The sequence below is a fragment of the Sorex araneus genome, chromosome 1 (assembly GCF_027595985.1).
Source record: "Sorex araneus isolate mSorAra2 chromosome 1, mSorAra2.pri, whole genome shotgun sequence".
Lineage (NCBI taxonomy): Eukaryota > Metazoa > Chordata > Mammalia > Eulipotyphla > Soricidae > Sorex > Sorex araneus.
The window spans coordinates 368,098,442-368,126,432 of record NC_073302.1 but is presented as its reverse complement, the minus strand read 5'-3'; the positions used below and the strand labels follow the sequence as shown (position 1 = coordinate 368,126,432).

The window sequence follows — 27,991 nt, the reverse complement described above, 5'->3', positions numbered from 1 at the left end:
CCATGTGGAATCACCCTGAAGCGGTGGACACATGAACAGAGCAGAAAGAGATTCTCAGCGGGCGTGAGTCAGAAGCACGAGTTCTGAGAGCCGGGCTCCAGAGACCAGATCAGGCAGTGCTGCTTAATGCCATCACATGATCGCCCCGAGGCCCTGCGTTTAATTAAAACGGGAGCCGGGGCTCGGCAGAGCCCAGAGGCGCACAGTTGTTCCCCGCGGTTGGAGTCCTGCAGCTCTGCGAAGCCCAGGTCACCGGGCGCTGGGAGACGCAGCATGGACCTCTGCTGGCTGGCCTTCCTGCTCCTGGCCACGACAGTGCGGCTTGATGCCACCAAACGTGAGTAACTGAGCCTGCTCCGCCCTTCTCCCTGGCTGCTGGCGCAGGTGCTGCGTGGGGAGCTGGGCTTGGCCTTGGGGCCGGAGCGACGCTGATGCTACAGCAGGTAGAGAGCTCTGCTTGCCTGTGGCCACATGTTCCCCCCAGAACCCCCAGGACTCATCCCTGAGCATAGCCCAGAGTGGCCCCAAAACAAAATATAGGAAGTTGGTCTTCTGGAGCAATATTTCTCACCCGCCTCCCCAGGTGACCAAGATGGGTCACAGACGAAAGCCACGTAAATGGGGGCCATAGCGTGAGACTCAGTGGTCAGAAGGGTGGACCCAGGACCACACAGAGGATCAGGTGGGAGGGGGCTGCAGTAACAGGCTCAGGCTCTCGCATTTCTTCAAAAACCACCGAGAATGTTCGAAAGTAAGCCTCCGTCCAGCTCTTTGCCCCAGGCTTGTGGGAAATAAAAAGCCGTAAAGAACTTTCTGTCTGGTGGCCTCCTGCGTCCGGGCAGGACAATGGGGCCTCGACCTCGCTCCAGAACTCAGTGACTGCCCGTCTCTGCTGTCACCTAGGCAGGAGGGCTGATAGCCCTAGAAATGAGTTGAGCAGATGCTGCCTCAGGAAACAGAGCTCGCTCTGCCTGGCAAGGGGTCTGCCCCAGACGCCCCAATACACACACACACACACACTGGGCACTTGTTGTGGTTGAAGTGAAGCTCACACACACACACACACACACACACACACACACAATGGGCACTTGTTATGGTTAAAGTGAAGCTGATATGCAGGTCGGTGGAACCAGACTCAGTGAAGGTGGATCCGGACATGCTCCTCTTGAGACTGGGGTGAAGGCAGGTGGGCCTCGGGGAACCAATGCTGGGAGGTAGAGGGAAGAAGGGAATGAGACCTCACCCCACAGTGCTCCCTCATTCACTCCAATAGAGGAGAGATGCTCTCTGAAGAAACTCCCAAGGACTTCATGGAGGAGGAGGTTGCTGAGAAATAGCTGCCCCCCACCCCCTTGCTCACAGCACCAATCTCTCCTCGAGCCTTGGCGGCATCCCTCACCGGATCGTCTCCTTAGTCTGCAGGGGGAAAAAAACAGAAATCTGGCTCTCACCTGCTCCATGCAGTTCTGAGAGAGAAGCATCCTGGGGTGCCCTTGCATCCGCTGGTTTCATGCCCCCTCTTTTCTGGATAAATGCCCTTTATGGTTTGGTTGGGCACAGCCTGTGGTTCTCAGGCCACTCCCAGCTCTGGGCCAGGGATGCTCACAGGCTCCAGAGGGTCACGCTGGGCCACCGTCTGCCAAGCGTGCACTCAGCCTGATGAACACTCTCCAGCGCCCAGAAAAAGTCCTTCAACTGGGCTGTCTGCAGAATCTGTCTGGGCAGGTATGCAGGGTGCAGAGCCACGGTAGCCCCCAAGTGCTCTGCAGCTGGGCCCCCCTGCCCTCACCCCACCCTGCCTTTGAAGAAGGAATCCTCAGGGAGTGCCAGAGAGGGAGGAGCCAGCTGTGAGGGTCCTGATTCCCTGATGAGAAAACGGGCCACAGAGAAGGGGATGAACTTGCCTCAAGCCACATGTTCTTCCTTCCTGCGGTTGGACACAGATGGACTCAGTGGCCCGGAGTGGAACCACAGTGACTTAGGCCCCCTGGCTGAGCTTTTGTTTCCTGGTTTGCAGCGGTAAATGGCCTGGCTCCTGTAACACCGGCTCCTACAAGGAGGGTGGGACACCAGAGGTACCCGGGAGCAGGTGACTTCCTGCCCAAAGTGCAATGCCTGAAGAAGACTCCCCTCTAGTCTACATGCTGGGGTGGTGGGGCCACAGAGACCGGCCACCTGGAAAATGACTGTTCTCTTTCCATGGCCCCTTTTCTGCTCAATCAAAGAGATGTGCTGAGGTTTGAGGCTGAGGCTTGGCTGTCGGTTTGGAAGGAATCCCAACCTCCCAGAGGCAGCAAAACTGAACATGCCCTAGACCAGCAGAAGAAACGAGGATGGATAGGAATTAGTAGTGTAGCAGACACCGGAGTATTCCTAGCCTTTCTCTAATAAACAAAAGAAGACCAAGAAGCAGAAGGTGCAGAAATCTGCAGGGTAGATAGATGACTCGCGGCCTTCTGTGCTGGGGTGTTGGATTAAAGTGAGAGCAACGGTGTAGCTGTGGCTCCATTAATCCCCCAGTCCCTCTTTTCTTTCAGTGTGCTTATATTTCTTTTTTAAATTTTCCTTTGTTTTTGAGTCACACCTGCCAGTGCTCAGTGCTCAGGATTTAGTCCTAGGCTCTGTTCTCGTGCTCAGGGATCTCTCCTGATGGGGCTAGGGGTACTGTATGCAGCGCCAGGAATTGAGCCATAGCTGGTGAGTGCAAGGCAAGTGCTTCAACCCTATTCTCTCTCTCTCTCTCTCTCTCTCTCTCTCTCTCTCTCTCTCTCCCTCTCTCTCTTTCCCTCTCCCTCTCTCTCGCCCCCCTCCTCTGACCCCATGATTTTAAATAATAATAAAACCACATGGTATATTACTATATACCTGTCAGAATAAAATATGGTGCAGAGATTAAGGCACTGCCTTGCATGCAGCTAACCCTAGTTCAAACCCTGGCACTGCACATGGGCCCAAGCACAACCCAGTGTGACTCACAAACAAAAAGCAAAAATACCTGACTGCTCTATGACTCTGTTCCAGCAATTTTTTAGTTATTACTATTTATTGATAACACACATTTTCTGGATTTTTTTAGTGACTGTTTTCAAATGGGTACAGTTTTTCAGGACTACAGGTCTAGAGCCCAGATCCAGGAATAAGCCCAAAAGAACATAGTGTGGCCCTCACAAAAATAAGCCAAAAGAAAGGTTAAAAAACTAATTAAAGGGGTCAGAGCAATAGTACAGCAGGTACGGCGTTTGCTTTGCACACAGCCAACGTGTGGTCCCCTGAGCACCACCAAGAGTAATTTTTGAGTTCAGAGCCAGGAGCAACTCCGGAGCATTGCTGGGGATAGCCCAAAAATAAAACAAACAAGCAAAAAACAAACAAAACAAAAAAACGAAGTAAATATTTTTAACACTGGAGCAACATCCCAGATCAAACCAAGTCATATCTAAGAAAAGAAGGGAAGCTAGACAGTTTAAAGGAACAGCAGGTATGCTTAGCATACAGGAGCAGATCCGCTACCTCCTTTCACACATAGAGCCCCCAGCACCTCGGAAGGGAGAGAACTCTCACACCCCGGAGTAACCCCTGCACACTGCTGGGTATGCCCCCTGCCACCAATAAATAAATAATAGAATTTCCATATGATCCAGCTATTCTACTCCTTGGTATTTATTCCTACCTCCAAAAACACAAAAATATTAATTAAAGGACCCAGGAGAGAACTGAAATGACTAGGTGTGCGCTGGGCTTGCAGGAGGCCTTGGGTTTTATCCTGAGCACCATATAATCCCCCAAACACAGCTAGGGCTAATGCCCAACAAAGCATTAGAAGTCACCCCTGAGTACCACAGGGTGTGGCCTGAAAACAAGAGCAAAAACAAGCAAAGATGATTTTTTATGATTAAAAAAAAAAGCTCATTAGAGACAACACAATTCAGAACTTCAAAGACCAAGCCAAAAACTGACACAACTGAAAGAAGTTCTCAAATTGGGAAATCCATCATCAGGATGGAAGGTTTCAACAGCCTCTCTCTGTTATAAAGTAACAAGTGCACAGAAAGACAGGAGGGTTGAGGTCTTTCACAACACTAGCAACCAACTTGGCACAGCCCTATATTTAGAAAAAAAATACTCTGCTGGTGGTATAGCTCCCCAGTAGAATACTTGCTTGCATCCTTGCAGGTATGAGACCCTAGATTCAGTGATTCAATCCCCAACACATCTGCATGTGTATGTGTCTGTCTGTCTCTGTGTCTCTGTCTCTTGTATCTATGTCTCTGTGTCTGTGTCTCTCTCTCTCTCTCTCTCTTTCTCTCTGCAGAAATTTAGATGATGCAAGTTCCTGTGGAGCATTCTCCAACGCAAATCATGTCCTGGGCTGTGAACTTTTAGGTTGGTCAGCAGTTAGCTCTTCAGAGCTGTGTGCAGCTGGGGCTGTGGTGAGGGTCTCTAGTCCCAGCTGCTGGGGCGGCTCAGGCTAGAGGATTGTTCAGAGTCCAGAGGGCTGCAGTGTGCTATGCCTATCGGGTGTCCACATTAAGTTCGGCATCAGTAGGGTGACCCTCTGGGAGCAGGGGACCACCAGGTTGCCTAAGGAGGGGTGAACTAACCCAGGTGGGAAACAGCATGTGAGAGTTGCATGAATCTCTTGGAATCCTTGAGGAATCCCTAAGCCTGCCATTCTCTCAGGGAAAGTTCAGGATGGGAAAAGATGCCAGATGATCAGATCATTCAGCTCATTGGGGTCAGAGTTTTTCCTAAAGAAATTCAAACATCAGAGGAATACTTTGAAATTTTACATTCCTTCATGCAGAGGTAGGGGCTGCATGCTTGCATTTAGGGTATTTCCAATTAAAAAAAAAACAACTATTTTTTGTGGTGGGGAATAGGGGAGTGGCAGATACAGGTCACACCCAGGGGGTGCTCTGGGCTGTGACCTAAAAGTGGTTGGAAGATCATGCAGTGCTGAGAAGCAAAGATTCCCTCCAGCTTATCATGATGTTTATCCAGCCCTCTGGTGTGTGTGGGGGTGGGGAGGGGCACAGCGGTGGGAATTAAGTACCTTTATCTGCTTGGCCTATTTGAAAAAAGTGCTTTCCAACCTTATGAAATGAAAATTTGCCGAACCAGTTAAATATACTAAAGGAGAAACAGAACAGACCAAGCATTTTCCTCTTCACATATTGATCGGTACAGGCTTTCGTGACGTGCTGAGCAACGAAACGCCTTCCAGTTTCACAAGGGAGCACGGTCAGTTAGATGGATGGTCTTCCGATGAAAATGAATGGAATGAAAAGCTCTACCCAGTATGGAAGAAGGACGACTCAAGATGGAAAAACTCCTGGAAAGGTAACTGAAAAGAATCAGCCCCGATATTCAATGTGTCCCATCCTAGAAATTCCCATGGGCTGCAGCCGTGGCTCTTGTTGCTTCTGAGAATGATATTTTCTTGTTTCAGATTGGGGGGTGGGTGTGAGCTAGATTCAGCTACCTTGCTTTAATTCTAACTAAATTACTTTCTAAGCTACAAAATGATTTTTTATCTCCTTAGAAATATACAAGCTGGTGACTTGGAATATTCTGGAGACCAGCCAGCAGCTTTAGCCGTAAGCCTGTTTAGCTGCTGCGGGAATGGTCTTCTTTCGTAAGTTCTGAGACTCCAGAGTAATTTGGGACCATATCAAAAGTGTGGCTTAGGGATTTTTTAAAAATTACTATGTATTATTATCAAATCATTGTGAGATGCAGAGTTACAAAGTTGCTCATGATTGGGTTTCAGTCACACAATGTTCTAACACCTGTCCCTTCACCAGTGCCCGTTTCCCACCAGCAATTTCCCCAATTTCCTTCCCTTCACCCCCCACCCCCAGTCTGCCTCTACAGCAGGAATAATCCTCCTCCTCCTCCTCTTCCTCTCCTCCACCTCCTCCTCCTCCTCCTCCTCACTATGGTTTGTTTGCAATACAGATACTTAAAGGTTATCACGTATATCCCTTTACCTACTTTAAGCACTCAGTTCTTGTCCAGAGTGATCATTTCCATCTATCATTGTCATCATAGAGCTACTGGAATTTGCAAAACTGTTAGTTATACTTTTCATGCATAAGCTAGAGAGCCCACTTCTGTCCTAAGGACACCTCCAGCTGCCCTCCCCTGTAAGCTCAGTTCTATAGACAAGCTCTACAGTTGTGCACCATTGATGATAATGATGATGATAATGATTATGATGATGATGATGATGATGATGATGATGATGTAAATGTTCTGTCTTTAGTTATTGAATTCCTTAATTGGTCTGGTATTTTAAGTTTCTCTTCTAGAATAATGAGCTCTGTAAAATAGAGATCAAAGAAACAAATCATAAAGAACCATCAGAGGCAGAAGGGGCCTCTGGTTCTTCTTCACAGACTTAGCTTTATTTTGTAGCAGCAAAAGGAGCAGGATTGCTTTCATCTCTGACCTCTGCTCTCTTATGCCCTAGGAGGCCATGTGCAGGCGTCTCTAACCAGTGACTCACCGGCTCTGGTGGGTTCCACTATCACCTTTATGGTGACCCTGGTATTTCCCAGATGCCAAAAAGAAGATGCCGATGGCAACATCGTTTATGAGAAGAACTGCAGAAATGGTATGGAAGCCTTGTGTGTGATCAGAGCAGGCTAGCTCTCCCAGAAGTCCAGAGTCCTGTCTCATACTTTCTTAAATGTCAGATGTGGTCATTACTCTTGTCACTTGCTTCTCAACCCAGTGCGGACAGGTGGGAGTCTCCACAGTGTGGACCCGTCTTCAAAGACTCTATCACAGAAGCCTTTTCTTTTGTGTCCAGTTGATTGGACCCAAAAATCCCTTAGTGGTTCTGATTTTGATTGTGTTACTTGAAGTTCCTTTGGTTACTCAAAGTCTGATCGGTTTGACAGATGCTGGACTCTTTTAATTTCTGCTCCCCACATGTCTTAAGCAAATGGTGTGTGAGTGGCTGCGTGAAAATGCTCTGTGACTAACTATAGTGTGTGCATTATGTTCTTAGTTACAGCAGATGAGGTTTTGGTACATGTTAAAGAGTGCAAAGGAGCACAAGTGCATCAAGGGAAATGATCTTGTGGGAACGCACTTTCTGAAACAAAAGCCTGCATAGTTACTGAAATTCTTCCATTAGTCATGACATTAAATATAATTATAAGCTGATTTTATTACTTAGAACTTCTACTAAATTAGTGTAACTACTTATTCACTTATCATCTTCCTAAGAGTTACATTTTTTATTTTGTATGAAAAAGATCCGATATTCTTTTAAAAATTTTGGCCTTTTTTTTTTAGTGTTTTGAGTTTTGTTTTGTTTTTTTACCATTTTCCCCTTTCTTTGGATTCTTGTAATAATAAATATTTAGCCACTTAAGCATGTGAAATTGTCTTGTGACTTAAGAACATTTTTATGAAATATCTTTAAGAGAAAAATACTATGAAGATGAACAAGGTTTTTTTTCTTGTTTGTTTGGTTTTGATACTATTGTTTTTGTTTTGGGGCCACACCTGCAATGCTCAGGACTTACTCCTGGCTCTGCACTCAGGAATCACCCGTGGTGGTGTTTGGGGACCATAGGGGATGCTTGATGGGACCCCAGTCAGCCACATGCAAGGCAGATGCCCTCCCACTGTGCTACACTCCAGCCCCATGTCTTCTGTTTCTTTATAATTCACTTAAAGAGACAAACAGCCCAATGCAGCACTTGGCCCTTGGTGCCCTGGGGCGCAGTGTCCTGTGTCCACGGCCAAGTGCTCCACCCTTGGGGGGACAGCTCTCCCATCCTGTGACTTGGGGGAAACTGCTTAGGAGGCATCAAAAGAAAAAGGTCAAACACTCCTCCCTTTGGTTTGGACCCAGCTATGATTTGGAGACCCACGGTGGGGGTAGATGAAGATGCTCTCTCTGGATTGAGCCTGTGTGAATAATTGCTATTTTGAAACAGAAGCATCAATGCAGAATGACACAGAGATCATTAATCTGTCACAGGATAGGTTCTAAACACTAGCTCTTTGTTGTCTATTATTTCTACTGGTTGTGGAAAAATCTGGAGAAATGTTTATTTAGTGACGAACTGTGGTTTCTTCCTTCTTCCCCTGCGCAGAGACGGGTCCCACCCAGGACCCCTACGTGTACAACTGGACGGCGTGGGACGATGGGGAATGGGCCAACGGCACCAGCCGAAGCCATCACCACGTGTTCCCTGACGGGAGGCCTTTCCCTCACCCGCCGGGATGGAAGAAACGGAATTTCATCTACGTTTTTCACACATTTGGTTAGACCTTCACAAACCTCTTAGGGTTTTCAGGGATGAGGAGGGGCTGGGCCACCCCTGGCCTGTACCCAGGGCTTACTCCTGGCTCTGTGCTCAGGAAATATTCCTGCTGGGCTCAACTATATGGTGCCAGGGTTGAGCAGCATGCAAGAAAGCACTTTACCCACCCCGGAATCTCTCTGATCCATCAAGTAATCACTTATAAAAAGAACAAATTTAAGTTTTCAGCAAAGTCCCCAAGTTTTTATTTAAAAATATCAGGGCTTGGGCTGGAATAGCACAGCGGGAAGGGCATTTGCCTTGCACACGGCCAACCCGGGTTTGATTCCCAGCATCCCACATGGTTCCCTGAGCACCGCCTGAGTAATTCCTGAGTATACAGCCAGGAGTAACCCCTGTGCATTGCTGGGTGTGACCCAAAAAGAAAAAAAAATCAGGGCTTTAAAAATAATAAAGAGGGGGCAGGGTGCTTTACCTTGCATCCGGGTTCAACCCTTGGCACCCCACATAGTCCCCTTAGCCCTGCCAGGAGTGATTCCTGAACGTAGAGCCAGGAGCAAACCCTGAACACTGACAGGTATGGACACCAAAAATGTATGAGTGTGTGTGTGTGTGTATAAATATGTATATATAACATATATACATATATAAATTGCTTATATATACAAATATATGCATATATGTATATTATTTATATACACACAAACATGTGCCATGTGGTGGGTGGGCTATTGAGGGGTAGCTCAAAAGGCTTCAGTTAATGACTGGGGTCCATAAGACCCTGAATTTGATTCTTAGCACTGCATGTTACCCACCCAGCTGGACCCAAGCAGTGCTGTATCACCAAACAGAACCATTCCACCCCCACGCCCCATAAAGGGGGCTGAATAACCCCAGAAATAGCCCCTGGGTCCCCTGAGTAATGCTGGGAAGGGTCTTTCCACCCCCAAGAAACCCACCAAGGTATTACATGGTTCCAAGTATTTGAAAATTGTTTCTGTTGTGCAGCCCTGTAAACATAAGTTTCTAAATGTTTTGTCTTTCTTTGTAAATTAGAAAAAGCTTCCCTTTCCCCCCAACCAATTTTCAAATCAAAACAAAATGCCAACAAACACTATAGTCCAGTATAAAACCTGCATCTGTTTAAATCAGGAGCGCTTAAGCCCAACTTCTCCGAGCTGTGGCCATCCTGTCCCTCAACTCCCTAATGCCTCCGTGTCTGTGACCAGCCAGAGTTCTGACCATTAGCAGTGCCATCATTTATGTCAACAACACTCCCACATCCATGACCTACACGAAGTCTTCATTTAAACCAGCCTCCAGCCGAGAGAGGGCTGTTTTTTCTAAGACGGCTATTTAGCAAGCCCTTCTCTGCCAAGGTCTCAAAACTGAGAGCCTCTCAGCTAAGGGTGGTCTGTCTTCCAGTGCCCATATGAACATTTTGCTCACTGTGTGCCTTTCTGACACATTTGACCCCGCGGCCAATATGGTCCTTACACATCCCTGGCTCACAGGCATCCCCACACGCTGTCCCTTCCTCTCTTTCTTTTTTTTTTTGTGTGTGTTGGGGTTACTCCTGGTTCTGCACTCAGGCATTACTTTTGGCGGTGCTAGGGGGAGGCATATGGGACACTGGGAATCGAACCCGGGTCGGCCACGTGCAAGGCAAACACCCTACCCACTGTGCTATCGCTCCAGCCCTTCTGTCAGGTGTCTTGAGAGGATCAGACAGCCTCACACTGTGAGGATGGCCATGGGGAGGCAGGTAGATTCAGAGGAGACTGGAAAAAGAAAAAGGATTGCTCAAGGACATTTTAGAAATATGTATGGGTGGGGCTGAAGTCAGTGTGCAGTGGGTAGGTCATTCGCCTTGCGCTTGCCAATTCAGGTTTGATCCCTGGCACCCCATATGGTCCCCTGAACCCTGCCAGAAATGATCCCTGAGTTCAGAGCCAGGAGTAAGCCCTGAGCATGGCAGGGTGTGGCATAAGAACATAAAGATAGAGAGAAAAAGAGAAAGAAAGGTTTACAGAGTCACTCCAGTTTCTTTTACACCCTATTTGTCATCATTAGCTGTATTTTATATGCAAATGCTATTACAAGGTGGGGGTTTCTTTTCCCTAGAAATACTATAGAAATAGTACTATTGTTATAAAAAAAAATAACGGAACCAGAAGGACAGTACAGTGGTTAGAGCACTTGCCCTGCAAGTTAACCAAGTTATATCCCCAGCCCCATATTTGGTGCCTTGAGCACTGCCAGCTATGGCCCAAAACAAAACAGATAGACTTGAAGATAAACTTTCTAACTCCCTTGGACACCTTGCCTTTACAATTAAATGCATTTCTTAAGTTATTTGGAGGCCACAATGTCAATGTACAGGACTTACTCCTGGTTCTGTGCTCTCAAGGATCCTGGTGGGTTTGGGGGATCCGTTCTCGGAGTGCCGGGGATGGAAGCTGGGTCAGTGACATGCAAAGCCAGTGCCCTACCCATTGTACTATCCTACCCAACCAGCCCCCTAAATGTCTTTTCTAAAGGAAACACTTGTATTTCAAGTACCAAATCCTTACACAAAATATGTACTTCTAAAACAAGCACTGCTGTTATTTTTTTCCCCTGGATAGCTCTTTTTGTCCTAAGCAGCCCTATGCCCTTGGGTTGATAGGGCAGTGGAAGCGTTTGAGAAGGTTGGGAATGAGCTGCTTCCCCTCTGAAGCAGCCAGCCACATCCCCCCACCTCCCTGCCCCCTCCCCCCCCATCAGCACCACTGAGCTCTCCCGGCACTCACGAGTCCTTAAGAAGCAGAGTCTCGGATCCAGAGAGATAGTACAGCGAGTTAGACACTGCCTTGCACACAGCTGACCTGGGTTGGGTCTCTGGTATCCCATATGGTCCCCTGAGCACCACCTGAGTGCAGATCCAGGAGAAACCTCTGAGCATCTCTAGGTGTGGTTCAAAAATGAAAAAAAAAAATAGCAGCAATGTCCTCTAATAATCAGTTAACATCACCACTAACGACAACTTCCCGTCATTCTCTTAAAGGTCAGTATTTCCAGGAACAGGGCCGGTGTTCAGCAAGCATCTCTGTAAACACAGCCAACATGACACTCGGCCCTCAGGTGATGGAAGTAATTGTCTACAGGAGACAGCGGCGCACCTACGTCCCTGTCGCAAAGGTGAAAGATGTCTACATGGTCACAGGTGAGTGGAGACCACGTAGTAGACCCCGGAAGAAGCCCTGGGAGCTGGAGCGGTGAGGGGGTCAGACACAGGCAAATCTGAATGGGGTGCCCAGTGCCCTCCATGTTTTCCCAAGATCCCTGTGTCCTATCTTATTTTCTGAAATGACTTGGAGAAAACTTACATACAAAAAGGGGAAATGATCTGGAATGTCCATTTTATATTGTTGTGGTTTTTTTTAATGTAATCTTCAGGGCTGGAGTGATAGCGCAGCGGGTAGGGCATTTGCCTTGCACGCAGCCGACCCAGGTTTGATTCCTCACCCCTCTCGGAGAGCCCAGCAAGCTACCAAGAGTATCTCGCCCTCACGGCAGAGCCTGGCAAGCTACCCGTGGTGTATTTGATATGCCAAAAACAGTAACAAGTCTCACAATGGAGACGTTACTGGTGCCCGCTCGAGCAAATAGATGAGCAACAGGATGACAGTGACTGTGACAATCCTAAGGCCAGGGCAGCAGTACAGTTTCTTAGTTTTGGGTTTTTTTTTTTGCTTTTTGGGTCATACCCAGTGATGCACAGGGGTTACTCCTGGCTCTGCACTCAGGAATTACTCCTGGTGGTGATCAGGGGACCATATGGAATGTGGGAATTGAACCCAGGTCGGCCGCATGCAAGGCAAACGCCTTACCCGCTGTGCTATTGCTCCAGCCCCTCAGCAGTTTTAGGCCCTTGCTCTGCATGTAACAAACCCCCCCAAGCACAGCCAGGAAGTTATCCTGAGCACAAAGCCAGGAGTAGGCCCTGGACACACACACAAAAATAAAACAACAGACCCCTTCCCTTCTCTCTTCCTCTGGCGAAGCTGGGGACCACTCCTGAGCTGTGTCAGGAGATCCTAGAGCCCCATGGTGGTCTCAGCCACCTGGCTGTCAGCTCAGAGTGAACCAAAGATGCAGTACTGCTTGGGTTCCCCGGGCTAGGCTCCCAATGATGCCGGAGGTCTCGTCTCCAGGGCTTCACCTGCCTGGTGATGTCAGGGACTATGTGACACTGGAACTTGAACAGGTTGTGTGCATGCTAATCATGCACCCAACCACTATACCCCTAAATCTCCCTTTTTGCTGTTGATGTCCCTGCCATGTCAGAAAATCGTAGACTATGTTGTGAAAACTGCCTGGAACTGCATGCCCTTGGTTGTGTTGCACGAAACATCACATACGTGTAGCACCAGAAATCATGGTGTGGGGGTCCGAGAAATAGTACCGCAGGTAGGGTGCTTGCCCTGCACACAGCCAACCTGGGTTGTATCCCTGGCATCCCATATGATCCCTTGAGCACCACCAGAAATGATCCCTGAGCACAGAGCACAGAGTAAGCCCTGGGCATCCCCAGGTGTGGCTGAGTGTAAAAAACTAAAGCTCGCCGAGGGGGCGCGCGCACTCTCGGGCTCTCCGGGCGGCTCTGTCTCACTGCCCGAGTCCGGTGCCCCGGAACCGCTGTGTGTGCTGTCAGTTCAGGGAAGGTGATGGAAAGAAGAAGGCCAAACTGGTTGCTCGATCAGTTTATTTCATTCTCTCTCCCTGCTTCTCTCCCGGCTCTCAGTCTCTCTCAGGATCTCTGGATCTGGCCCCCCAACCCACTCTTACAGCCTAGTTAAATCTCCCCAGCATGAGGGGGTTGGGGTCTACACCTAGGTGTGGTCACAATCAATAGGGTAAGGTTCCTTTCCCTTAGGGGATGCTTCTCCTAGGACTTAATTCTCTTTCAGCAGGAGGATCCACCCAAGGGCGGAGTCCCATGAGTGTGTTTCTCTTCTCCTCAGCCAGCAAACATATAAGAATTCATAATATTAATCATTTTGTATGGACACAATAAGAGATGCATTAAAGCTTATAGAATTGCTCTCCTGGGGGCCATCTCAATCTCAGACTACAGTGCTCAGGCCAGATCAGTCTTTCCTATCCCTAGCAGGGTCCTAGTCTCATCATTACTTTTGGATCATGACAGCATTTGTCTATGATCAAGCTCTTAACTTATAGTTAAGAATTAGGCACTTTGGCCAGGCCCATCTCAATGCCAGGGTAGCACATAACTCACCGCTTGCCCTGGATCCTTCCCATCCCTCGTCAGGACCCTGCTTTTGGGGTGCTAGGAACTGAGGGCAACTGAGGCTTAAGTGGAGAAAGCAGATGCCCAGGAGGGAATAATATTCGAGGCCAATTAATTCCCAAGTTATAAAAACATAATATTGTCTTCTTGTGTCTATACAAAAAGGACATTGCTTTAAAGCAAATTATTCAAAAGGCACAAGAAGAGGAGAAAGGCAATATTAACTTATATAATATAAATTCAGTATCCTAGGAAGGTCTGACCTTACAAATTAGCAAAGTCAGATTAAGGGAAAGCCTCGGATAAACTGTTTTGGGGAAGAGAGCATAGAGAAGTGATTATAGCTAAACAAAGGGATGGGAGAGATTCGGGAACACCTTGATGGGTGTGACTGGGATAAGCCTAAACTCTGGGGAAAACCGGGACAAGCTACTTGTGGCAAGGAGGAGAGGACAAAGTAATATCATCCTACAGCTGAGGACCAAAAAGAACCAAATGACAGGTGCCTGCCGTGAGCACGCCCAGTGATGTGAGGCAGTGCTAGGTCTCCAGGTCATCGTCTTGTACCTGCAGAACTCGACCACCACAAGCCCCTTCTTTGGGCAGGGGGTGAGTGGTTGTGCCCACACCTGGTGAGACTCGGGAGGTCATATGCAATGCCAGGAATTGATCCCAGGTCAGAATCACGCCTGGCAGGTGTCTTCCCCACTGTACTGTCTCTCTGGCCTAGGTGTTCCTTTCTCTACCCAGGACCATCTCTGAAGACCTCCATCTGAAATCATGCCATCATGAGGTTTTCCTTCCCTTGGGGGGTGTCTTTTAGATCAAATTCCTGTATTCGTGACTATGTCCCAGAAGAACAATCGAAATGCATCGGATGAAACCTTCCTCAGGGACCTCCCCATCATCTTCGATGTCCTGATCCATGACCCCAGCCACTTCCTCAATGAGTCTACCCTTTACTACAAGTGGAAGTTCGGGGACAACACAAGTCTGCTGGTTTCCCGTGACCACACTTTGAATCACACATACATGCACAATGGAACCTTCAACCTCAACCTCACCGTGCAAGCCACAGTGCCAGAGCCTTGCCTGCCCCCTTCCCTGGGGCCGCCGAATGCCACCACCCCAGGTTAGTGTTTCTCAGTGTTCCTCAATACCCAAAGAAAAAATATTCCATTCAGTTGCATTTTTGGATCCCTGGATCCAAAGGTTGTTGAGAGACCATTTATTCCATTCTGTACCTATTGGGTCTATTTTTAATTTTTTTTGATTGAATCACCATGAGATATCCCATTGCAAAACTGTTGATGATTGGCTTTCCAATACCCATCCCTCCGCCAGTATACATTTCCCAGCATGTCGGGTCATTTTTTTAAATTAATTCAGTCTTAAAATTGAACCACAGTGAGATACACAGTTACGAAGTTGTTCATGATTGGGTTTCTGTCATATAATGTTCCAACACCCATCCCTTCACCAGTGTACATTTCCACCACCCATGTGCCCACTAGGGGGTTTTAAGGCATTTTATCAGCATTCTAAGATGTGAAGGACAATGGTTTTGGTTTTATGTATGTGTATGTTTTGGTTGTTTGCTTTTATTTTTTGAGCCATACCCACAGATGCTCAGGGCTTACTCGTAGTGGTGCTCAAGGAACCATCTGGGACTACACAGGGTCGGTCGGCAGCATGCAACCCCTATGCTGTCTTCACAGCCCCAAGACAATGGGTTTAGAGTCACTTTGAAAGTGACATTTGGCACTTTTGTCAACACTGTTTGCCCATCTCTTGCCCACACTGGCCTTGGTGGGCAGGCAGGTGCTTCCCCTTCTAGCCCATCACATTTCTCTTTATCTCCCAGTTTTTGTAGCCTGAAGTGAAGGTATTGGGCCTCCTCCAGACATCAGCCTGTTCCTCCTCTCTGTGCAGCCCTCCCACGTTGCCTCCACTCCCACTCTCTTCCCAACCTTCCCACAGCTTCCGTGAGACCCATCCAGACTTGAAAGGAGTGGCCATATGACCAATGAAAAGCTAAATTCTGAGAATTTCTGAACTAGCATGTTGGAGGTAGCACTGTCATCCTATTGTTCATCGATTTACTCGAGAGCGCATCAGTAACGTCTCCATTGTGAGACTTATTCTTACTGTTTTTGGCATATTGAATACGCCACAGGTAGCTTGCCAGGCTCTGCTGTGCGAGCGGAATACTCTCGGTAGCTTGCTGGATTCTCCGAGAGGGATGGAGGAATTGAACCCGGTGTGCAAGGCAAATGCCCTACCCGCTGTGCTATCGCTCCAGTCCACGTTAACTAGCATGTTAAAGACTACAAACATTAAGATTGTTCTGGTAGGCATAATCAATGAAATCCCACCATTTTTTTGATTAGCAATATATGAAGACTTGCTAGTTCATGAGAGTCTGTGTTGGGAAGTGTTAAAATCCCACCGATTCTCTGTCATCACATCCCCACTCAGCCTGGCTTCCCAACATCCTACATGGTCACGTCCCAGATCAAAGGAATGGGAATAGAGTAACATCCTCTCCCTGGTCACAAGAGGGCGCCATTACCAAGCTCAGAGATGATCACACCATCACGGCATCCACAATTGCTGCATTCACTATTTGTATGAAAATCAGTTACTGATAATAAACTGTTATTAACAAAATGAGATTTTGTTAAAGCAAGCACATATAAATCAATATAGCACAAGTTGTTACTATTCTTTTCTGAAGATTTAAAAAGTACAATGCTAAGGTATGTTCCTGAGTGAAAACTCAAATATTTTCAAATATTCAAATTCAAAGATTTGAAGTCTAGACTAGAATAAAAAGTCTGCATTCTTTCTCCCCACTGGAGAGCTATTAACAGTTGGGACTGCTTGTTTCCAAATCATTTTCTGTGCGTGTACAAAGATAGTTTATAAATAATTTGGGTTTTGCATTTGGGCTGTTTCTTCAAACGCTTGATTGGCTTGGGGGCTGCAGTGGCCAATGCTTGGGGCTACTCCCTGTGCTCAGGGATTACTTCCTGCAGTGCTGGGGGACCATGCCAGGACCACAAAGAGCCAAGGATGTTTGGTTTATACAAATTTGTGTGGAATATGTTATTCTGCAATTTTCTTTCTATCTCTTTCTCCCTTTCTCTCTTTCTTTCCATGCCAGGGACAGAATTCAGGTCCATACATGCAAGGCATGTGCTTTTCCACTAGCCACATGCACATCCCCGGCAATTTGCTTTTTCCACTTCATGGGATAGACATCTTGCCATTACCAGTGCATGTAAATCTAACCCACTTCACTCAAGGGCGCCATAGTGCCGCATGTAAGTGTACACTATCATTTATTTAACTGTTCTTTTACTGAGGGGTGATAAGGATAATCCTAATTCTAATTACAAATATATCTGGACTAAGTTCTAAACTTCTAAACATAGTTTCATTCTGGTGTCTTATAAGAGGATCTATTTAATATCTACACTCTCTCATTTATTTATTTTGCTTTTTTGGGTCACACCCAGCAATGCTCAGGGGTTATTCCTGGGTCTGGACTCAGAAATTACTTCTGGGGGTGCTCGGGGGACCATATGGGATACCAGGGATCAAACCCAGGTAAACTGCTTACAAGGCAAATGCCCTACCACCTGTACTATTATTACGGCCCTATCAATATTTTATTATCGACTTTTATCTACTATTATCTATATTTATTTATTATCTAAATCACTGGCTTTTAGATCTACAAATATTGATTGTCTTCCTTATAGATAAGGGACTAGGTATAAAAATCAAAGTAGATTACAAATGCCTATGATATCTAAAACTCCCTAAATGCAAAATATCTAAAGGTTAGGCCAGAACATTAACACATCGGCAGAGCACTTGCCATATACACGGCCAACCTGGGTTTGATCTCTGGCACCGCCTATGGTCCCCTGAGCCCCACCAGGAGTGGTCCCTGAGCACAGCCCCAGGTGAGCACCACCAGGTGTGCCCCGTTAACAGATAAACCCCTACAGGTTAGGTTTATTATAATTTTTGAATTTTTATTAACTCACACTTTTATTAAGCAAGCTTGTCTTCCTCAGACACTAAAAATACCATAGCATGTGCATAAAGTCCATGAAGAGATATTTTAAATTTCTGTTAGTCTTTTTTTTTTTAATTTTATCACCATGTGGAAAGTTACAAAGTTCTCAGGTTTATGTCTCAGTTATACCGTATTCAAACACCATCCCTTGGGGCTGGAGAGATAGCACAGCGGGTAGGGCGTTTGCCTTGCACGCGGCCGACCCGGGTTCAAATCCCAGCATCCCACATGGTCCCCTGAGCACGGCCAGGGGTAATTCCTGAGTGCAGAGCCAGGAGTAACCCCTGTGCATCGCCAGGTGTGACCCAAAAAGCAAAAAAAATAAATAAAAAAAAATTAAAAAAAAAAAACACCATCCCTTCACCAGTGCCCATATTCCACCACCCAAATCCCCAGTATACCCCCCGCCCCCGCCCCCCACCCCAACTGTATAACTGATGAATTTCACTTCATTTTCTCTTTACCTTGATTACGTTCCATATTTCAACACAAAACTCACTATTGTTGTGGGAGTTATACCCCCAAACAAGATAGCCCTACTAAGGAAGCATTTGATAATTAGTTTTCCATTAAAAGATTGTATGTTTTCAGGTTTTAGAAAAGGTTGCGCGGCCGCATTAGCAGCCACACCACTTGGATGTGTCCCAGTCCTGAATCCCGGAGCCGTGTTAGTTGCTGCTCAGTGTCGCCAGGGCTCCATCTGGAGAAGGTGTGCTGGCTGCACCTCCTCCATCCGGCTCCCCTGTTCTGTTAGTCTTTTCCATAGGTTAAATCACAGGATATGATGGGGCTGGAGTGATAGCACAGTGGGTAGGGTGTTTGCCTTGTACGCGGCCAACCCAGGTTCGATTCCCAGCATCCCATATGGTCCCCTGAGCACCGCCAGTGATAATTCCTGAGTGCAGAACCAGGAGTAACCCCTGTGCAGAGCCAGGTGTGACCCAAAAAGCAAAAAAAAAAGAATAATAATCATCACAGGATATGTTTCTAGGTTGGTCCTTAAAAGTCAGTCAAAGCTTTATAATGAAGGAAGCTGCCTTAAGGCCGCAGTGAGACCTCAAGAATCTGAGCCTGGAGCTACGGGACCTCCAGGAAGGTCAGGAATTCCCTTTCTCATGGTGCTCGCTGCTATTATCCACTGACTTCTGGTTCTGTGCTTGGGGGTCACTTCTGGTAGTGCTCAGGGAGCCGTTAGGACCCAGTATTGCATTCAAGGCACACACTCAACCTTCCCTTTATGTCTTTGTTTCTATAAATTTACCTTTCTGAGGGGGGCTCTAAGAAAATAACATTAAGTATTTCCTATGTAGCATGCATGAGAAGAAGGTTTTATATATTTTGTCTCATTTAAGTGTCGCAATATTATTCCTATTTTACAGATGAGCAAATTGAGGTAAAAGAGGCTCAATGATGACTGTGATCTCAATTAAAAACAAAACAGATGAACCTGGAAGTCAAACTCAAAACAAATTTAAAACATGGCTTTGTCTATTGAAGCCAACTTTATTTCCTCATTCTTGTTATTTAAATCTTTTACTCTGTCTTTGACTGTTCATTGGCTTCCTACGTGTAAGCAGGAGATGGAATCATAGTTACTTACATATTCTGGCCATCAGTGCTCGTATGTCTATATGGGTTGTTTGTTCGCTTAGTTCCAGTTTCTGCAACTTATCAATAGTATGGACTTCTTTGTTTTTCTAAAGAGCAGGCAGGGGCCTGCTCTTTAGACAAGTAGACAAGAAGCAGTAGTACAGCAGGGAGGGCATTTGCCTTGCACACAGCCAACCTGGGTTCAATTTCTGGCCTCCCATATGGTCCCCTGAGCAATGCTAGAATTAGTTCCTGAGTACAGAGCCAGGAGTAACCCATGAACATCACTGGGTGTGATGCAAAAAATATTGTTTTTAAATTTTTAAATAAAGAGCAAGTAGACAATGGGGGCTAGAGCGATAGCACAGCCGATAGGGCTTTTGCCTTGCACGCAGCCAACCTAGGTTTGATTCCCAGCATCCCATATGGCACCCTGAGCACCGCCAGGAGTAATTCCTGAGTGCAGAGCCAGGAGTAACCCCTGTGCATCACCAGGTGTGACCCCCAAAAAAATTTAAAAAAAGAAAAAGTAGACAAAATATCTTGATTTTTGATTGTACCATGTTCATCTTTTACATTTTTAGCAACTACTCTAAACTCTTATTATTTGAACCCCCTAGTGCCTTCTGGGGATAGTCTCCCAGAGCTGGCGGAGACCCCCAGCGACAGCTGCCAGATGAACAGATACGGCTACTTCGAAGCTGTGCTGGACATTGTCGGTGAGACCCTGGGAAGGACGCTGCCTGGTCTGCATCCCTTGCACTGGCCACCTCTGCAGGGATGGGGTGGGCACAGTGGGGTCCACTCTCCATCTGAGATGATGCCCCATGGGAATGAGCAAATCCTCCACTGGTTCCTAGATGGTACCTGCCCCCGCCCTCCTCCTTCCTTCCACGGTGGGGCTGAAACCAGCCTTGTGGGATCCTCGCTCAAGTGAGTCTCCCAGGGCCTGGATCCCCTCTCTGCACCCCCACGTGACCCAACGTGCCTTCCCCAAGGCCAGTAGAGAGTCCTGACAACCTCTACTTCCTCCTCTCACCTACCTCAGGGAGGGATGCTGGCACATAGGGGTGAGCATTTGGGGCCCAGCTCACGGGCACCCCCCAGAGAAAGGGCCCAGGCTGAATGCTGGGCTCTGATCAGTGAATGGGTTACTCTGGTTGTTTTCTTTATGTTTAGGGGGTGGTAGGTCGGGGGACTCTGGACTTGGTGCTGGGGGTAAGCTCTCTGGGAGGTGCTGGGGGACAGGGTCAGACCTGGGGCCCTGCATGTTCCCTGGCTCCTGATTTTGGTGTGTTTGGTTTCCTCCGGGCTCTGATGTGCTTCTCTGTGGGCATCTGTTGTTAGAGGGAATTCTCCAGGTCAACATCATCCAGACGACGTATGTCACAGACCCCGTGCCACAGCCTGAGGCTGATGATGTCATGATGGATTTTGTCGTAACCTGCCAGGGGGCGTAAGTACCTCACCCCATCCAGAGAAGCAGGTCAGGGGAGGCCCCCAGACATGAACCAAGGCCTGACCAAGTTCATTTATTTATTTCGGGCTTGGAGCCACACCTGGCTGTGCTCAGGACTTACTCCTGGCTCTGCACTCAAAGATCACTCCTCTCAGGGGACCCTAGGAGGTGCCAGGATCTAAAGCAAGTCAGCTGTGGGCAAGGCAAGCGCCCCACCTGCTGAGCTGTCACTTTGGTCCATTGACAGATTTAAATCTCTAGTTTTTGATTAAATCCCTGGTTGACTTAAATTCCTGGTTTGTTGGTCAGCCATGACAAGGGAAGCCTTTCAGGGAACTTCTGGAGTACTCACTTGCTTCGCTTGATCCTCCCACCCCCAATCCTGAGAGTCCTCCTGCTTTACATAATGTGATTTCCGGTTGGAGTGATAGTACAGTGGGTAAGGTACTTGCTTGCTTGCAGCCAACCCACGTTAGATCCCCAGTACCATATTTGGTTTCCTGAGCCCTACCAGGAGTGATGCCTGAGTGCAGAGCCAGGAGTAAGCCCTGAGCTCCCCTGGATGTGACCCCAAATTCAAAATCACCAACAAAACACAAGTCACCATACGGTTTGCCGGAAGAATAAGGTGGAATGTGGCTTTACAGAGGTGACATCATTCTCCTACCTTCCCGCCCTGTGCCCTCAGGGCTCCCACAGAGGTCTGCACCGCCATTGCCGACCCTGCCTGCCAGACAGTCCAGAACACAGTCTGCGACTCTGTGGCCACCAGCCTGGATGACTCGTGCTTGCTGACTGTGAGGAGAGCCTTCCGCAGCTCTGGAATGTTCTGCATGAACCTCACTCTGGGCAATGGTGAAAGCCTGGCCCTCACCAGCACCCTTGTCTCCGTGCCGGTTAGAGGTAGGTGTGTTTCATACTATGCACATTGCCCCCAAATGTGCAACATGGACACCGTTCTGGGGCTTAGCACATGAGCATTTAATTTTATTTCCAAGCAAACTTGACTGAATTGTTGGTTGTTCATGTGGCTTTGAGAGCTGGGATGAAAACCTGGGTTTGAGTCCCAGCATCTCATATGGACCTCCAAGCCAACCAGGCTTGCAGTAAGCCCCGAGCACTGCCAGATTGCTCATCACTCCCCTCCCCCAGCCCCCGCAAAAAAAAAAAAAACCCAATAACAAATCCACTTTGGGATGAGACCCAGGGAAACTAGCCGAAGAACACGCTCCTGATGACCACAGTCAGCAGTAGTGACCAGTCCGGATCAGGGTGTGGGCCCTGCTGGAACAGTCTGTGTTTTGAGAATATCACATCCAGACTGACATCCCAAAATGACAATGTTGGGGCTGGAGCAATAGCACAGTGGGTCAGGCATTTGCCTTGCAAGTGGCCAATCCAGGTTCAATCCCTGGCACCGCATATGGTTCACTGAGCCCACCAAGAATGATCCCTGAGTGCAGAGCCAGGAATAAGCTTTGAGCACTGCTGAGTGTGACTCCAAAACAAATGAATGAATGAGATGATTCTGGCTGCTGAGTGATACACAGATCCCTGAAAGATCAAAGTAAAGTAGGGTGCAGTCATCCAGAGATCCTGCCCAGAGAGAGGCTGATGGCCAGGCAGAGGAGATTGGAAGAAAGATCAGTTATGTTTGTTTTTGTTTTTGGGGTCACACTTGGTGGTGCTCAGGCATCACTCCTGGTGGGTCCTAACGAACCATATGGGATGCCAGATTCAACCCAGTTGGCTTTGTGCAAGACAAACACCCTACTTGCTGTGCTAGAGCTCTGGCCCCAGAAAGATTGATTCTGGTCAGACTTTGGCCATTTAGACAAAATCAACTATGGTTTGCTCCATTCTGGAGTCCAGAGGAGGCATCATTCTAACATCATGCTTCTCGTCATCTTGTAGGAGGAGTGTATGTGATGTACTTAAGGACTAGCTGGAAAGGGCCAGAGATAGCACAGCAGGCAGGATGTTTACCTTGCACATGGCCAGCCTGGGTTCAGTCCCTGGCACTCCATATGGTTCTCCAAACACCACCAGGAGTAATTCCTGAGTGCAGAGTCAGGAGTAGTCCCTGAGCATCACTGGGTGTGGCCCCAAGACAAAGAGAAGGAATAAGTTGCAAAGAAATAGGTAGCACTGTAGCACCGTTGTCCCATTGTTCATTGATTTCCTCAAGCGGGCACCAGTAACGTCTCCACTGTGAGACTTGTTGTTACTGTTTTTGGCATATCAAATACACCACAGGTAGCTTTCCAGTCTCTGCTGTGAGGGTGAGATACTCTCAGTAGCTTGCCGGGCTCTTCAAGAGGGACGAAGGAATCGAATCCGGGTCGGCTGCGTGTAAGGCCAATGCCCTACCCACTGTGCTATTGCTCCAGTTGAAAGGAATGGTTATTTAAAAAAAAAATCCGTGCTTGGGAGATAGTAGAGGGAATAAGGTGCTGGTTTAGGAGTTTGCCACACATGTCTCTAACCCCAGTTTGATTCCCCTCTACCCCAAAAGAGTTTTCCTCTGCTCCCAGGAGTGATCCCTGAGAACAGACATGAGAAAGCCCATAAACCAAAAAAAAAAATTAAGAAATTAACACAAAATCTAGCTTCATGCAGTCAATACCTGTGTAAGAGCAACACAATATGAGGGCTGCAGAGGAAGAGGCCAGGAGGTCCCAGAGCCTCGTGCTGTGTGGAAAGCGTCCTTGGGTCTGGACATGGACCAGGGGAAGCGTGTGGCCAGCATGCACTTGGGAGCAAAGATTCATGGCCAGGCTGGCAGGTTTGTGGTGGGAAATTAGTGACCCACGATGCGGGCAGGACCAGGGGCCCTTTATCACATGGGCACTGCAGGGGCAGCTGAGGCCCATGCAGGTGACTCCAGGCCACACAAGATGTCCTGTGACCTTCACACAGTGTTCCTGATTGGCTGCCTTGTTTAAATGGGAGACAAGTGACCCATAGGCCACTGGGAAAGATTGCAGATAGCTGGGCGGCAGCCCTAAGCCTCCTGCTAGCTCCTTCCCGGCTGCATGACACACAGCACGTCCTCTACATAGGCGGCCCCTAACCCATTCATGCCTCTCTTTCAGCCCCAGCCTCCCCCTTAAGAACAACAAATGGTGTCCTGGTCTCTGTTGGCTGCGTGGCCGTATTTGTCACAGTGATCGCCTTCTTTATGTACAAGTAAGTGGCTAGTTCTAACACAGCAAATCTTTATAGCCTACAATCCAAAATTCATGGCATGCTTCTGTACAAATGGGCCGTTTTCCTTTTTTTTTTATTTTTTTTCCTTTCAAGCATTTTGTTGGTGGGAGGAAGCTCTTCCATCAGACAATGAATACAAACTAGTCTGTTAATTTTGCTGTGGTTTCTTTTTTTCCAAGCCTAAAAATGCTACCATATGTCAGTCACTTTACAAATTGTCTGCTTAATGTTTAACATATAATCTCAAATTATAGCAAGCAGGCACATTTCTTCCATGAAGAAGAGAGAGAAAATACAGTTACAGAAGACATTCGTGTCTTACAAGCTGTAGATCAGGGCAAATGGAAGGAAGCCTTCTGCAGTGGGCTCGTAAAAGATTCTAGAAAGTAACAGATCCCAGCTGGAGAGTGGTTTTTAATCGAATCCATTGTTTGCAGAAAACACAAGGAGTACAAACCAATAGAAAGCAGTACCAGCATTGTGGTCAAAGGCAAAGGCCTGAACATTTTCCTCCACCGTGCCAAGGCCGTGTTCCTGCCCAGAAGCCGGGAGAAAGATCCTCTGCTCAAGAACCAGCCAGCCAGCCCTTAAGTCCTGTCTTCTCTCTCCCTCAGCACCTCCAGCACCTCTTGTGAGAGCTGCACCAGAAGGGCTGACCGTTCGCTTTCCCCTAAAGGTGGTTGTAAATACACACTGTGGTTGGCGGAGTCAATTTTTATTTAATAGGTTAAGTGGCATCTTCAAGGTGTGCGGTGGAAGTCCCTGCCTGCAGCCTCCAACCTAGCATCTCACTAACCTGTCAGCAGCGCTTGCTTTCACTGTAATTCATGTTTCATATGTGATGTCTTGGGATTCAGCTAGATGGATGGTGTCCAGAGAGGAGGGAGAAGGCGCCCTTCACTACAGTCTGGTCTGATTTGACTAGAAGGGGACACTGAACTCTTTCGTTTTCCACTGCAGAAAACCAATGGGTGCCCAGTGCTTCCACTCATGCCCCATAGGCAGACTGAACTCATACCAAAGAACGCGCCTGAGCTCCTGAGAGAGCGAGAGCAGGCCATGCTTGAGCACCAGGTGTATGCGGTGGTGTTATCCTCAAAAAGAAACTTGACCGGCCTGAAGGACAGTCCAGCAGAGACAGCACAGTGCAGTGCGGCACCCTGCGTGCCCCAAGCTGGTCCTGTCTCTGACAGCATTTCTGGTAACCCCGAGCCTCGACAGGAGTCATCCCTGAGCACAGAGGCAGGGTAAGCCCTGAGTGCAGCCAGGTGGGACCCAGAAACCAGAGGACAGGACAACTGAGGGTGACTATTTTCATGACAGTCTGCCCTGCTCAGCCGTGTGAGTGGACTGCGGTTGCTTGTCACGTATCCCACGGACACTGAATTGGCATGCTGTATCTGTAATGCCCGGCATATTGCTACATACATGGTCCTGCACTGAGAAATCACAGAAACCCAGAGATCTGGAGTTCCTAATGATACACACTTTGGAAAGGGGGTGTTACAATTTCTTTTTATAAAGTGAGCCCACTGGTTTTTTAGTGAAATAAAACAGAATGAACCAATGAGATCTTTACTCCATATAAACGTAAGGAGACTACCATACTTCAAGAAGTAACATTTCCTGTCATTTTCTACCATGCTCTAGCCTTCCTGGAAAAAAAATAATAAAGTAGGAAAAGCGAATATGTTGAAATTTGTCATTATTTTTCCCATTTATATTTTTGCTTTTCAATTTTATTCATGGTGTTTGAGGCATTAAGAGTTGCTGAGGGGCTGAAGCAATAGTACAGCGGGTAGGGCATTTGCCTTGCATGTGGCCGACCTGGGTTCAATTCCCAGCATCCCATAGGGTCCCCTGAGCACCACCAGGGGTAATTCCTGAGTGCAGAGTTAGGAGTGACCCTGTGCATCATCAGGTGTTAACCCCCCCCCCAAAAAAAAAGAGTTGCTGAGTGCTGACCAATGAAGCACTGACAATCTCATACGTGCTTTATGCTTTATATTTTAATATGTTGTGTGGAGAGCCAGGGAAATAGTTCAGCATACTGAGTACATGCATTGTATGCAGGAAGCCCAGGTTTGATTTCTAACCCCACATGGTCCCCTGAGTACTACAGAAAATGACCCCTGAGCACTAGTAGCCATAGTCCCCAGATGACACACACACAAGTGTATTGTATTTTTTCCCCCAAGTTAAATACATAAACGGTAGCTGAGCTTATCTAAAATAAGAGCTTTTCTATGAGCAATTGTTTGGGATGTTAAACAATATGATATTATATAGGCAAGGGGGGTTATTCTAGTTTACTGATTCAGCATTCAACCATTTTTTCCTAATGGGTCATGTAAATAATATTCTTGGCTTCATAGAGTTGCTGTTGTGACTACTCAATTCTACCATTATAGCACAAAAGCAACCATAGATGCTAGATGCAAGTGAAAGCACATGGCTGCATTCCAGTGAAAAAGCATTGACAGAAAGAGGCAGTAGGCTGGACCGGGCTCACAAATCGTAGCTGGAGGACTCAGCTTCTGGGATAAAAATAGCTAAACATGGGTTCAGAGAGATATTACAGTGGGTAGGGCTTTTGCTTGCACACAGCTGACCTAGGTTCAATCCCCGGCACCCCATATGGTCCCCCAAGCACTGCCAGGAGTGATTCCTGAGTGCAGAGCCAGGAGTAACCCCTTAGCACTGCTGGGTGTGACCAACCCGCTCCTTTATCCCCCCACCCCCCAACCCCCCCCCCCCCCCGCAAAAGAAAAGTGGCTTAAGAGCCATTGTAGTCCAATATAATTCACAAAGTTGGACTGCATTATGTCCTTTCATGAGAAAAAAACAGGCCAGGAAAGATATTCTTTGGACAGCTGAGGAAAATTTCAAATACACTCTGGATACTGCATGCTAATATATATAGAATCATTAATTTTCCCCTTTGCTTGTGTTGTTGCACAGACCCAAAGCCACAAGCACTTGTGGCTGTGTGGCTCAGACCCTCATTTGTAGACCTCAACAGCGTTTACACATCTGGTTGTGGTGTTTGCACACTCTCCCCCTGGACTTTTCCTCGGTGCCTATAAGGGTCACACTCATTAGTTGTAGTATGTGTCCACGTGCTCAGGGGTCCCACTCCTGACTACAGTGTTTACATACCTCTGTTGAGTCATTTAGTTGCTAGCCACTAAAGAACACACTTCTGGTGCCAGGCATCCCCAAGAGCAGAGAGCTGAGACTGTACACGGCCCGTGTGGGCAGCATTAGGGATGGAACTCCTGGCCTCGAATTTGACTCACATTTGCAAGGGAGCCACTTTCACCATTGAACCCGCTCCCTGCGCCTCTATTCCGAGTCTCTTTCTCCTGGCTGTACTAATATGTTTTATTATTACCCCTTATCTTTCATAACTCTAAAATCCAGTGTTAGTTCTGTTTTTATAAATTGGAACACAGAGGCTCAGGATAGTTGGATATATTATTGCAGCAAAATGACTTAGAGCCAAGTAAACTATTGTCCCAGATGTTTCCCCTTGCTTCTTTCTTGAAGGACTGTTGCATCATAAGATCATGTAGGCTTCAGGTGTTCATCACTAGAATTGGACACGTGTGCACATTGCATTATGCTCCCCACAGCAAGCCTGATTCCATCCCTCATCAGAGAGTTTACCCCCTTGATTTGATTTACCCGCCCGCTTCCCTCCTGGAAACCACTAATTGGCCTTGATCTAAAGTTTATTTTTGTTTTATTTAGTTCATCCACTTGTTTGTTTTCTCTAAATACCACATAGGAGTGAAATCAGATGGTGTTTCTCTTTCTTCTTCCAATTTATTTCACTTAGCATAATGCCCTCCAGCTCCATCCACATGGTTGCAAGTGGCTGCAAGCTGAATTTAATTTTTTGAGGTAGGTGGCAGTATTTTGGTCCATACCTGGTAGTGTTTAGATGCTACTCCAGGCTCTGTGCTCAGAGGGTCACTCTCAGCCCTGCTCAGAGGACCATGTGGTGGCCAGGAATAAGGCTGATTTTCTTAAAAAATGGTGAAGTTGTTATGAAGACT

General features: G+C 47.3%; 1 protein-coding gene across 1 annotated transcript; it reads left to right on the top strand.

Annotated features, from left to right (window-relative positions):
• The first annotated feature begins 273 nt into the window (after nucleotides 1-273).
• On the top strand, nucleotides 274-25,492 carry GPNMB (glycoprotein nmb). The gene is given in 11 exon segments (XM_055146697.1): nucleotides 274-337; nucleotides 5,191-5,343; nucleotides 6,476-6,619; nucleotides 8,118-8,288; nucleotides 11,335-11,493; nucleotides 14,405-14,719; nucleotides 19,882-19,980; nucleotides 20,609-20,717; nucleotides 21,409-21,623; nucleotides 23,816-23,909; nucleotides 24,368-25,492. Coding segments are annotated over 11 exon segments (1,677 nt in total). The 3' UTR covers nucleotides 24,522-25,492.
• Nucleotides 25,493-27,991: the final 2,499 nt, after the last annotated feature.